This window comes from Microcaecilia unicolor, chromosome 3, assembly GCF_901765095.1.
Source record: "Microcaecilia unicolor chromosome 3, aMicUni1.1, whole genome shotgun sequence".
NCBI lineage: Eukaryota > Metazoa > Chordata > Amphibia > Gymnophiona > Siphonopidae > Microcaecilia > Microcaecilia unicolor.
This window is the reverse complement of record NC_044033.1, coordinates 87,369,849-87,384,010: the sequence shown is the minus strand read 5'-3', so window position 1 is coordinate 87,384,010 and position 14,162 is coordinate 87,369,849. Positions and strand designations below refer to the sequence as shown.

The 14,162-nt window shown below is 42.7% G+C and overlaps 1 protein-coding gene across 3 annotated transcripts in view; it reads left to right on the top strand.

Annotated features, from left to right (window-relative positions):
* The window catches only part of UGP2 (UDP-glucose pyrophosphorylase 2), a 77,726-nt gene that overhangs the window by 53,391 nt on the left and 10,173 nt on the right, over positions 1-14,162 (top strand). For all 3 annotated transcript variants that reach the window (XM_030196156.1, XM_030196154.1, XM_030196155.1), the window contains exons 5-7: positions 66-199; positions 7,316-7,613; positions 12,915-13,112. In XM_030196156.1, coding sequence (XP_030052016.1) covers positions 66-199; positions 7,316-7,613; positions 12,915-13,112 — 630 coding nt within the window. The remainder of the gene's footprint in view (positions 1-65; positions 200-7,315; positions 7,614-12,914; positions 13,113-14,162) is intronic.

Here is a 14,162-nt window from a genome sequence, read left to right as displayed (position 1 = left end):
GTTTTGCTCATATTTGCAGTAGTCTAATGAAAAAATATAATGCCTTTTTTCGTTTTTATTTGTAGCATCTAAATAAAACTTACAATACTGATGTTCCTCTTGTTCTAATGAATTCCTTCAACACTGATGAAGACACAAAAAAAATTTTGCAGAAATACAGCCACTGTCGTCTGAAAATCTACACATTTAATCAAAGCAGGTACTGTAACATGGCAGTCTCTTAATATTTTTGTACTATTCATACGTTTTATTCCTCCAAAATAGAAGTTTTAGGACTATTTGAAGTTTATTTGTACCAGTTAACGTATCTGGATTTAAAAAAGTTTTGGACAAGTTCCTGGAGGAAATGTCCATAGTCTGTTATTGAGATGGACATGGGGGAAGCCACTGCTTGCCCTGGGATTGGTACCATGGAATGTTGCTACTAATTTGGGTTTCTGCCAGGTACCTGTGACCTGGGTTGGCCACTGTTGAAAGCAGGATACTGGACTAGATGGACCACTGGTCTGACCCAGTATGACTGTTCTTACATTTTTATGTTCTGTGTGCAATAGGACATCACAGCTAGCAAACATAGCTGATATATCAAAGGTGCTCATAAGATAGAATTTGAACATTGAAACTTTACAAATATTTTTCAGATGTGTGCATTTCTCTGGGGAGTTCACAGGCTTATCTCGACATTATGACAGATGACATTTAATGTGAGCAAGTGCAAAGTGATGCATGTAGGGAAGAGAAACATAAAATTACAACCCCCCCCCCCCCCCGTATTACAACACATAAACAAGGACATTTTAAACACCCTCAGCTGTCTTTTCCCAAAGCAGGCTTTGCCCCTTTATCATTTTGGTTGCTCTTCTCTCTACCTCATATATTTTTTGAGATTTGATAACCAGAATTACATACACTATTTGAGGTGCAGTCACTCGATGGAGTGATACAAAGGCATTATAATCTCAGTTTTGTTCTCCATTCCTTTCCTAATCATTCTATCTGCTTTCTTAGCTACCGCTGTACGCTGAGTAGAAGGTTTCCACGTACCATCAATGATGGCACCTAAATCCTTTTCCTGGGTGGTGACTCCTAATGTGGAACCTTGCATTATATAGCTATAATTTGGGTTTTTCAGTCCTAAACTGTTAAATGACTTGAGGGCTTAGGAGGGAATTACCACCCTTGCTTAGGCTTCCTGCTGCATTACTGGCAGTCTGCTTCTGCTAGCATTCCTTAGTTACGTATAATTTATCTAATTTATTATTCTGTATCCTGATTTCTTTGCCTTTACAGTGGTCAGTAATTTCTATATTGATTTCTTGTTTAAATATCTGTTTTAAAGTGGTTTTCTGATTTTCTTTATTACTTTCTTGATGTGATGTATTAAAATGTAATAAAATTACAAAAGAAGAAACAGCAGAGGGGAGATGAGGTCTATAAAATCATGGGTGGAGTGGAAATGGGTAGATGTGAATTGCTTGTTTACTCTTTCTCAGGGCTTTTTTTTTTGTGCTGGTACAGCGTACCGGCACCTCCCCTCCCCCCCCCCCCCCCCCCCCGGCGAGTCCTACACTCTTCCTCTCACTCCCCTACTTACTACTACGTCAGACTCGGCACTGCGAACGGTGCAGGCAGCAATTGAGAGAGGCTGGCAGCCTCGGAGCTTCCCTCTGCGAGTCCTGCCTACATTGTTTCAACTTCCTGTTTCCACATAGGCGGGACTCGCAGAGGGAAGCTCCAACGCTGCCAGCTTCTCTCAATCGCTGCACCGTTTGCACTGCTGAGTCTGACGCTGGAGCGGCAGTGGAGAAGGAGGATGGGCAGGGGAGAGAGGAGAATCGCTGGACGTCATGGGAGGGCAGGGAAGAGAGAATTGCTGGACATCAATGGGAGGGGAGGGCAGGGATGAGAGAATTGCTGGACTTGGAGGGAGAGAGCAGAATCGCTGGACATGGAGGGGAGGCAGGGAAAGAATTGCTGGACATCGATGAGAGAGCAGGTCAGGGGAGAGAGGAGAAATTGCTGGACATCATAGGAGGGCAGGGAAGAGAGAATTGCTGGACATCGAAGGGAGGGGAGGGCAGGGAAGAGAGAATTGCTGGACATCGAAGGGAGGGGAGGGCAGGGAAGAGAGAATTGCTGGACATCGATGGGAGGGGAGGGCAGGTATGAGAATTGCTGGACATGAAGGGGAGAGAGGAGAATCGCTGGACATGGATTGGAAGGGAGGGCAGGGAAGAGAGGAGAATCGCTGGACATGGAGGGGAGGGCAGGAGAGAGAGAATTGCTGGGCATGGAGGAGAGGGCTGGGGAGAGAGGAGAATCGCTGGACATGGAGGACAGGGGGCAGAGAAGAATCGCTAGACATGGATGGCAGGGGAGGACAGGGGGCAGAGAAGAATCGCTAGACATGGATGGCAGGGGAGAACAGGGGGCAGAGAAGAATCATTGGACATGGATGGGAGGGGAGGACAGTGGAAGGAGGAGACATACTGGACATGGAGGGGAGGTCAGGGAAGAGAGATTGGCTGGACATGGATGAAAGAGGAGAGAGGAGAATCGTTGGCCATGGATGAGAGGGAAGGGGAGAGAGGAGAATCGCTGGACATGGATGGCATGGGAGGACAGGGGACAGAGGCGAATAGCTAGACATGGGAGGGGGAGGGCAGGGGAGAAAGGAGACATGCTGGACATGGAAGGAGATGCATATGGATGGGAGGGCAGGGAAGAGAGGAGAAATGCTGCAAATGGTTGGAGAAGAGAGCAGGAGATAGAGGAGAATTGCTGGACGTGGATGGATGGATGGATGGACGGAAGGAAGGAGGGGTTGGCAGGGAGAGAGGAGAAATGCTGGAGTTGGATGGAGGGGAGGATAGAGGAGAAGTGCTGAACATGGATGAAGGGGAGGAAAGAAAGAAGACGATGCACATGGATGGAGAAAATAGGCAAAAGCTGGATCCATGTTATACCTTCTCCAGTCAATTCCACGGAGGAGGACCCAGCTTTTACTTATGGATGTATGGCAAGAAATAAAGAAGAAAGGAGGAAAGTAAAGAAATAAATGGAAAGGAAGCCCTTGAAACGGAGTTAAGGGAACAAATAGAGAGCAGCAGAATCAGAGACTGGGACCAATATGGATAGAAAAACAGTCGCCAGACAACAAAGGTAGAAAAAATAATTTTATTTTCATTTTAGTGTTTGGAATATGTCCAATTTGAGAATTTACATCTGCTGTCTTATTTTGCACTGGGTATACTGGAGCTGCAACAGCTTACAGAAATTATTTGTAATGAAAAAAATCATGTTATTTTTTTCTCCTATACTAGTATAATATTTTCAATGTCTATATGCGCCATGGCTGGTATAAGGGGTGTGGCTAATGTGGGTGTGGCTATCATAGGGGTGGAACCATATGTGGTGACCCTGCCCATAATGAGTACCGGCACCTTTTCTTTTCTACAAAAAAAGCACTGCTCTTTCTGAAAGTACAAGTACTAGGAGGCTTACAATGAAGTTAGTAAGTAGGACATTTAGAAAACATTGAGTATTTTTTTTCACTCTGTGTAATTAAGCTCTGGATTTCAGTGCCAGAGAATGTGGTAACTGCAGTTAATGTAGAAGGGTTTAAAAATAATTGGCTAAGTTCCTAAGACATCCATCAATTATTGTTAAGATGGACTTTGGAAAATTCACTGCTTATTCCTGGGATAAGCAGCGCAAAATCTGTTTTACTCTTGGGGTCTTGCCAGGTACTTGTGACCTTGATTGGCCACTGTTGAAAACAGGAAACTAGACGTGATGGACCTTTGATCTGTCTTAGTATGTTGATTTTATTTTTTTTGTGTGTGCTTATATACTTGTCAGAATAGTTTTTGATGTCACATCTTTGCTCCAGGTAAACGCCCTGTATTGGTGTATAACCCTTATTTCACCTTCCAGTAAGGACAGAGACACAGCTAATGGCTCTGTATCTTCTGGAGATCATGGTTTCCTCTGACAGGGGTGGAGGAAAACCCTTTAAGAATCTGGTTTGTGCTTATAGTAGTCCAAAGTTGCTCATGGTTGGGGGAGTTGTTTAAAAAAAAAAAAGTATGAAATACTTGTGAAATGGGTGTAGTGTAAAATATAATGTACCTTTGTTAGGTAAAATGCATAGAAAAATCAAATTCCAAAAAGTCAGATCAGCTTCATCAGCACCAACATCAGGTTTTTTTTTCTTGTTGTTGTTGTTTTTATTTTACACACTAATGGCTCTTTAGAGCCCTGCCCAATCCTCTGAGACTATGGTCGGGTTTAAGATTTTGAAATCCATAGGCAGACGCCCAGTTAGGAGGGGAGTTCTGAGCCCTTGTTTTTGGGCACCATCGGATTTTGATGCCCAAGACATGTGCCTGTGTTGCCTATGCCTAAATCCAGACTTGTCTAACTCTCCTCTTATTGATACCTGAGTAGAGTTGCTGATTTTTCCAAGCAGGAACTTGACACTTCCTACAGGTGCAGGCTAATGTCAGTGTCTCAGGATTCCTCCACTGAGTATCCTGTAATATACATAATCTGGTAGCTTTTAAGCCCCCTTTTGCAAACTTATGTTCTGGCAGCCTTTCACTGCTCCAGACTGAAGTTTTTTTTTTTTGCTCAGTTTTATTAATTTGTCACCTTTTTCTTGATGCATCAAGGTAGTTATCAAGATGTAGACATTTACATATTATGCATTAAACAAAATATACATAATGGTGCAATTGATGCAAAGCAGAGAGTAAAGAACCAATAAATTTGGGAATATTCATACTAAGCTACACTGTGGCAATAGACATTAAAGTCCCATAAGGCATGAAATTCTTGTTCAGTGTGTTAAAAACAAAATCTGTATGCATGGTCATTATGCCGTTTGTGATAATGCAGCATGTGAAGTTCAATTTCAGGGAATAAACACCACCTCCATAGATGCCAGTATTTTTCCTTTGGGAGCATTTGTCCATGAATGCATGAGCTGATTCATCATGAGAATGAATTTGACAAGATTAAAACTATCCATTCTTCTTAGTGACGGACCTCATTGGTAATACTGTAGTAAAGGGCATTTTCTTGTACCTCCATACAGTTTTATAAAGGCTGCCAACTAAATTGGGTCCCTAAATGTTGACCCTTTTCTCAAAAATTAGTTCCCCCCCCCCCCCCCACAACCTACTGGTTGATTCCTGGGAGTCTGGTGGTGGGCAGGAGCAAAATTAATGCAGCCTGATTCCCCCCCCCCCCCCCCCCCCCCCCCCAGTTAATCTTGTGGTACTAGTCAGACTACCATTAGAGGATCAGGAGGCAACATTTTTCAAAATGAAGCTGCCAGGGCATGAGCAACTAGGGCATCTGTCCTGCCCACTGTTCCCTCTAAGCTGGGCAGCAGTCCTCAACTACATTGATGTCTGGGGGTGCGGGGGTGGTGCTTCAATAATGTATTTTCAGTGCCCAATGCACAAAGCTTTCCATGCTGGGAATGTTTGCTTTAGACTGGTTGTAGCCAGTCTTAAAGGAAACACTATTTAGCGAGTAATGCATAAAGGGGTTTTCCATGACTCAACGTGTGCCATTAGCATCCACCAGGCACTCCATGCAAATGTTTTACAGTGAGCTCATTAATATTCTAATGAGCATTCTGGACAATGCATAGCTCCGGAGCTCCTAGCTTTAGCAAGCTAATTTTATGGCTGGTCTGAAGCTGCCGGAGAGGAGGGAAACACAAACAGGCAGACCTCAGACCCCGCACCCCCTCCCGGCCTCCCTCAAGCTAAGTCACCCTGGTTGTCCAGTCGACCTGACCCCCCTCCTCTCATGGACCCCTCCTCCCAGCAAAGATTTACCTGGTGGTCTAGTGACCCTCCCCTTAAAATGTTGGAGGCAGGAGGGCAAGAGCAACACCACCTCTCTCCTGCTTCAGGCCCACCTAGAATAAAATGGCTGTGCCCGGTGCATTCTGAGATGCACTGGGTGGGGCTAAGCACCATATATGTTACTTAGCTCCATCCAGTGCATCCCAGAATGAACTGGGCTGGGCACGGCACGGCCATTTTATTCCTGGTGGGCCCAGAGGGAGGAGATGTTGTTCCTGCCACTCCACCAGGTAGATCTTTGCATGGATGGGTCTGGGGGGAGGTTGGGTCCACTGGATCACCAGGGTGACTTTACTTGGGGGGGGTGCAGGGGTAGGGTGCGGTGTCCAATGGACCACCAAGGAATTTTTGTTCTGGGGGGTTAATGGGAAGCCAAGGGAGGGTTGGGAGGTGGTCCACTAGACCACCAGGGATTTTCAGCAAGCTGTCAAATACAGCTTCTTGATCTCATGGTTTCAAATCTCATAAGACTTGAGATGAAACGAAGAAGCTCTTCCTACACTGTGCACTCAACGGATTCATTGCAAACTTTGTGGCTGCCCAGTTCAGTTGGTGGTAGAGGTAACCAGGATTTTTGAAGGGGAGACATTCCTGGGTGCCAGGCTTCAGTTTCTAGGCACCATGGTAACTTGGTACCTGGGAGTTGTTGAGCCTTGAGCTAAGGTATTCCCTACTGCTTTTTCTCTCCTTTGTTCTACTCATGCTGGTACTGACTGAGAGGTCTCACTTCCATATCATCACCGTCACAACAGCAGCAGTCAAAGATGTCGTCAGATTGCTACAGGGTGTGTTTGGTTATAACTGGAAACCAGGTTTTCTGTTGCGACTTTTATTTAGGGTTTTCTGATTATAACCAAAATCAAAAGCCCTAATTATAACTGTTAAATATTTTTTAACATTGGACAACTGAAGTTGAATTGTAGTTGATAGGTTGTCCAAATTAGATTCTTGCATTATATTTTATTACTAGGAAAGCAATTTGTATAATTAAAAAAAATAGAAATAACACCTCATTCTTTAAGTTGAATGTTATTATAGTGTAGTTGTGCACTGTAGTTTAGTTTAGACATTGTAGATGATGATAAAGATTCAAGTACAGGTCAGTAAGCTAATTTAACATGCCTATTTTAAAAATGCTGTTATGTGGAAACATTGGTAAAATATTAATACACCAATTGAGTAGATTGTTACAAATTTACTGTGCATAAAATATTTAAAGGGAATTGTATATTTTTTCTACTGTAAACCTGGAATAGCGTAAGACTGCTTCACCACTTTGATGGGATTGGTAGTTAGCAGACCCCAGGGTAACATTGCTTGGCCTCTCTCAAATTGTAGGCAATGTTTTTATCTTGAGCTGTCTTTCAGAAGTAGATTGATTGTTCAGTCATTTGGATTTGTAACACATGCTAACACAGTATATTGTCTTTCAGATATCCTAGAGTCAATAAGGAGTCTCTGCTGCCTATAGCCAAGGATGTCTCTTACACAGGGGAGAATACAGAGGCCTGGTATCCTCCAGGTCACGGTGATATTTATGCCAGTTTCTACAATTCTGGTCTATTGAACACCCTTATAGACGAAGGAAAGGAGTATATTTTTGTTTCTAACATAGATAATTTAGGTGCAACGGTGGATCTGTATATCCTTAATCATCTTATGAACCCACCAAATGGGAAACGTTGTGAATTTGTCATGGAAGTTACTGATAAAACGAGAGCAGATGTAAAGGTAAATTGATCAATTAAAAACATTTTTCAATGAATAATTTGATAATGTGGGTTTATATGATGGGTATCATTAATCATGATCCTAACCAGGGGCAGCAGAACACTGGGGGGGGGGGGGGGCTCCTCCCCAAACTTGCCACACTTTCCTTCTCCAACCGTTGTCCCCAGTCTCTTTATCTCTGAGTCCCCCGTCTTACCCCAGCAACAGACCCCTCTCCCATTCCTAGCATCAACCCATTTTACAAACTTAAGCCCCCTTTGGCCATCCCTAGCCTCGCAACAGCCTCCTATTCCCACCTTCTGCAGATGTAGGGCTCTAGCCCCTGCATCAGATCCATCTCCCCACCAGTGGTCTAGCATTTTTCCTCTTTCTCCACCTGTACTCCAGGCATATATTCCCTTCCTTCCATTTTTATTTTTTTTATTTATATATTATTTTCATAAGAAACAAGATATTGTAAAGATAATTACAAAAAGAGAATTCCAACAAGAAACACAAAAATATTATCAAGCCTACATCAATTGGAGCATCTTCCCTTCTGCATTTCTTGCAAACTCCAGTCCCTGTCACAGCTTTGCCAGAGTAGCAGCAAAAGGATTGATTTTTAAGAGTCCATGGATCCTCAGCGTTTTAGGCCCTCTGCATACCCCGCCAGCTCCACTTACATGGCAGCAGGAAATGTGTATCATAGAGGCTGCTAGAAAGCATGATGCCAGCTTCCTTACACAGAGAGAGATTTGGGCTTAGAGTCACCTGGCTGTGGGGGGGAGCTTGTTGGGCATTCCCTCCAGCCATTCAAGGTACTGCGATTGAAAGAACAATTATTGAAATAATGGTGGTGGTGGGGGAACACCCATGAGCCTTGATATGAAGGCGGAACTGCGGGGGAGGGAGCAGCTTGGGGCCTGGGGTTTGCACGTTTCCAGTGGGACAGGGTGTAGGAGGGTGCAGGGCTTCATTTTTTCTCTTTTGGAGTGGATGACTTGGTGACAGGCTAGAGCAGTGCTCCTCAACCCAGTCTTCGGGGCACAGTCAACCATATTCATTGTGGATATCTTGAAATCAAACTGGTTGTGCCCTGAGGACAGAGTTGAGAACCACTGGGCTACAGGAAGTTTAAAATTTGTTTTATATTTGGAGAACTTTACTGGTGGAACTTGGAATTGAAGAATTATTCAATAATTGCTGGTTACAAGTAATTCTCTGTGTATTATTTTTCTCTATGTACCATTATTTATTTATTTTTATTTTTGTTACATTTGTACCCCGCGCTTTCCCACTCATGGCAGGCTCAATGCGGCTTACATGGGGCAATGGAGGGTTAAGTGACTTGCCCAGAGTCACAAGGAGCTGCCTGTGCCTGAAGTGGGAATCGAACTCAGTTCCTCAGGACCAAAGTCCACCACCCTAACCACTAGGCCACTCCTCCACTGTTGCTATTATTTGAGATTCTACATGGAATGTTGCTATTCCACAAGCAACATTCCATGTAGAAGTCGGCCCTTGCAGATCACCAATGTGGCCGCGCAGGCTTCTGCTTCTGTGAGTCTGACGTCCTGCAGGACGGCAGACTCACAGAAACAGAAGCCTGCGCAGCCTTCTACATGGAATGTTGCTAGTGGAATGGCAACATTCCATGTAGAATCTCCAATAGTAGCAACATTCCACGTAGAATCTCCAATAGTATCTATTTTATTTTTGTTACATTTGTACCCCGTGCTTTCCCACTCATGGCAGGCTCAATGCGGCTTACATGGGGCAATGGAGGGTTAAGTGACTTGCCCAGAGTCACAAGGAGCTGCCTGTGCCGGGAATCGAACTTCGAATTTCGGAGGAAAAAGACTTCAGATGCTCTGCCTTTCGGTGTTCTCATATGTTTTGAGAACTGGCAGATTGCCTCATATCTAAGATAAACCATTTATTTGTTACTGTTAGATATGGGGTGAGCTCCTCATTAGTCAGAAAACTTTCGGTGTAACATCAAAGGCTATCCTCCTCTTTTTATATTATCGAATAGAAGAGGAAGAGTCACTTATCTTAACTAGAGCTGTAGCTGAATTAGAAGGGCTTTTCAGCTTGGAGACGAGACGGCTGAGGGGAGATATGATAGAAGTGTATAAAATAATGAGTGGAATGGATCGGGTGGATGTGAAGCGACTGTTCACGCTATCCAAAAATACTAGGACTAGAGGGCATGAGTTGAAGCTACAGTGTGGTAAACTTAAAACGAATCGGAGAAAATTTTTCTTCACCCAACGTGTAATTAAACTCTGGAATTCGTTGCCGGAGAACGTGGTACGGGCGGTTAGCTTGACGGAGTTTAAAAAGGGGTTAGATAGATTCCTAAAGGACAAGTCCATAGACCGCTATTAAATGGACTGGAAAAATTCCTCATTTTTAGGTATAACTTGTCTGGAATGTTTTTACGTTTGGGGAGCGTGCCAGGTGCCCTTGACCTGGATTGGCCACTGTTGGTGACAGGATGCTGGGCTAGATGGACCTTTGGTCTTTCCCAGTATGGCACTACTTATGTACTTATGTACTAAGGGAATGCTCGACAGAGAAGCCCCTGTTTCGTCTCTTCTTCTAAAGGAGCTGGACCCTTGGGTACTGCTGATGTCCTAAAAAAAGAATAACGCTATGAGGGGGGGGGGGGGCTAGGTTAAACGTTAACGGGTATCCCACTCAGAGGTAATAGTTAAATAAGCCTACCTTTCTGGAGGCCGACTATTTTTCCAGTGGGACTCTAGAGGGAATCAATTAAAATGGCGCCGGTATTTAAACCGACGCTGTCTACATCATATGACCCTCACCTGCTTGCATAATCTCTAAAGAGTTTTTTAAAGGGCTAGCTGACCCTAAGGGCAATCATCAAGCCTCATTCAATTCGGTTATTAAGTCCAGTAGGTGTTAAGGTGTTCAATTTAAAAATCCAGCGTTGTTCTGTTTGGACGTTTTGGTGACCCAAGAACAAACATCATTTTCTACTAAAGTATATGTAAAACCTACGGACCAAAATACTCTCCTGCATTACGAGAGTATTCATCCTCTGGCAACAAAAAATAGCTTCTTAGACATCGCAGGATTTGTAGTGATAAAAAAATATTTAAAGATCAAGCTAAAATCCTGCTAGAAAAATTCAGCAATAGAAAATATCCCACTGCGATCCTGAAAACTGCCTATACTAGAGCAAAGTATAACGACAGAGACTCTTTGCTACAATCTAAAGCCAAAGTGTCAGACACGCAGCTACAAATGTGCATATTGAAATATATTCATGGCATCAAAGGAATAGCTCGTGTACTAAAATCACATTGGCGAATATTACAAGCGCACCCAGTTTTCCGCGATCAGCAATTACGCATAGCTTACTCTAGGGGCCAAAATTTACGTGACATACTACAGCCAAAGTGGACCAGTGAATATAGGCTACAAAGCTTGTGGCAAATGTTTGTTCTGTCCAAACATGATCACTACTCAAACCTTCATGAATCCTATAGATTATAAGAAATATCAACTAAGATATGGTACAGATTGTAACAGTACTCATGTGGTATATATTTTAATATGCCCGTGTAAAAAGCTATATGTAGGCAAGACCACACGTACATCTTAGTGACCATAAATTCAACATCATCCACCAAAGAAAGGAAGCTCCAGTGGGTTGCTCATTGTTTGTAAATACCCCATACTTTTATGGATGTCAAGTGTTTAATTATAGATCAGGTCATTAAATCCATAAGAGGGGGGAGACAGAGACTGTATTTTGATCCAAACAGAACAACGCTGGATTTTTAAATTGAACACCTTAACACCTACTGGACTTAATAACCGAATTGAATGAGGCTTGATGATTGCCCTTAGGGTCAGCTAGCCCTTTAAAAAACTCTTTAGAGATTATGCAAGCAGGTGAGGGTCATATGATGTAGACAGCGTCGGTTTAAATACCGGCGCCATTTTAATTGATTCCCTCTAGAGTCCCACAGGAAAAATAGTTGGACTCCAGAAAGGTAGGCTTATTTAACTATTACCTCTGCGTGGGATACCCGTTAACGTTTAACCTAGCCCCCCCCCCCCCCCTCATAGCGTTATTCTTTTTTTAGGGCATCAGCAGTACCCAAGGGTCCAGCTCCTTTAGAAGAAGAGACGAAACAGGGGCTTCTCTGTCAAGTGTTCCCTTCTAATTCAGCTACAGCTCTAATTAAGATAAGTGGTTCTTCCTCTTCTATTCGATAATATAAAAATAGGAGGATAGCCTTTGATGTTACAGCGGAGGTTTTTGACTGAGGAGCTCGCCCCATATCTATAATTAGTAACAAATGGTTTATCTTAGATATGAGGCAATCTGCCAGTTCTCAAAACATATGAGAACACTGAAAGGCAGAGCATCTGAAGTTTTTTTTCCCTCTGAAATTAAATAAATACTTTCATGGTACATAGAGAAAAATAATACACTTGAGAGAATTACTTGTAACCAGCAATTATTTTATATTTGGTGGCAAGGGCCTCTGTCTCTCTTAAGCCGTACGCTGGGAACATGCTTTGTTTTCCTGGTTATGTTAACGGGTTACCTAGTTCCAGGAGGAAGGCTTTTTGGCCAGTCTTGGTTTTGAACTTATTTGTAGTTCCTTATTGACATTGGTACTGCAGGACCCATAATATGTCAGGGATAGGATTGTCTAAAATCCAGAAACCTAGGGCAGGGCAACTAGGGTTTTTGCCCCTGAGCCTGTGCTTCCACTACTGCTTGGAGGGGTGGGGTAGAAGCAATTGGAGCTGTAGTTGGAAAGAATGCTCCTGGTGCCAAAATAACAACTTCCAGAGCGACCAGACTATTTAAGAGCTCATCAGAACATAGCTATGATATGGTACGTTATGGTAGATATGATAAATACAGATAGGAAGGAAATATTTGTCTGTAAATCACATAAAAAAGGGATAACCTTTGGGTGTAGCAAAGAGTAAAACATACTGGGCTGTTCTCATTTTCAGACCATTAGGGATATGTCAATAAATGCATAGAATGCTAATCAAAAAACCACGGATGCTAATCAGACATTCTTTGATTTATTCTGTTCCTTTCCCCCTGACTTTGGAAGTAAAAGCTTCTGTGTTTTTTTTAAATAACATTGTCTTGCAGAAAGTGGGTTGTTTGCTATTATATTCATGTGAATATTTTAGTGTCGCTGGCTGTTAACATTTAAAATGCATGCATGCTTCACATATTTAGCAAGAGCTGGAAATGCTGTTATGAGAGATGTTCTGGAAAATTCTTCAACAGCTTCTGTTCTCCATTTACAGGGTGGCACACTTACACAATATGAAGGAAAGCTGCGATTGGTAGAAATAGCTCAAGTTCCAAAAGCACATGTTGATGAATTCAAGTCTGTATCAAAATTTAAAATATTCAACACAAACAACTTGTGGATTTCTTTATCTGCAATCAAAAGACTACAGAAGCAGAATGCTATTGATATGGAAATAATTGTTAACAGTAAGGCAAGTATAAAATTGAGACTCTTAAAATATTTTATTTCAAACTCTGCATTGTATAGCTGTGTATTTACTCTACCCTTTCTAGTTCAGTAGCTCTCTAGTTTCATTTTTCAACACATCTAAAGAGAGAGCAGCACGTGACAAGATACATGACATGGTTTCACCAAGGGAAGAACTTGTCAGACAAACTTGAGTTTTTAATTAAACCAATGTAGTGAATGTTAATCTGGGCATCAGTTAAAAAAAATACTATGTCATATAAAATACTAATAAGCAAAGTAGCCACTGTGACAGTAGGATAGAAAGCTGTGGATGGCCACATTGATGAAAGAATACTAGGGTACTATGGGGCTTGGTGCAAGGTCCAATTCTTTTCAATATGACATTATAACCCACGGGAGGTGGTGGAGATGAAAAATGTAATGGAATTCAAACATGCATGCGATAAACACAAAGGAATCCTGTTTAGAAGGAATGGTTCCACGGAATCTTAGCGGAGATTGGGTGGCGACGCCGGTAATTGGGGAAACAAAACGGGAGCTGGACAGACTTCTAAGGTCTACGCCCTGATCGTGACTGAATTGATAGGGTTGGCCTGGAGTGTAAATTTTAAGGGGCTTCGACATTAGCTTCAGAACTTAGTACAAGAACAGTGCTGGGCAGACTTCTACGGTCTGTGCCCTGAGAAAGGCAAGGACAAATCAAACTCGGGTATACATATAAAATATCACATACCATGTAAAATGAGTTTAGCTTGTTGGGCAGACTGGATGGACTGTACAGGTCTTTATCTGCCGTCATTTCATTTACTATGGTCTGATAATCTATGCAACTAGCTTTTCCTACCTAAGCGCACAACTATGGAACTCATTGCCAAAAGCAGCAAAAACTACGCTCGGCCACCTAAATTTTCGGAAAGCACTAAAGACAGACTTGTTCAGAAGAGCATACCTCACTGACCCAACATAAAAATACCGGTCACTTGCGACACAATATAACCAAAGACCGTAACGGACATTACCTGACTCTTCTTCCCCCTTTCCCTCACTAAGT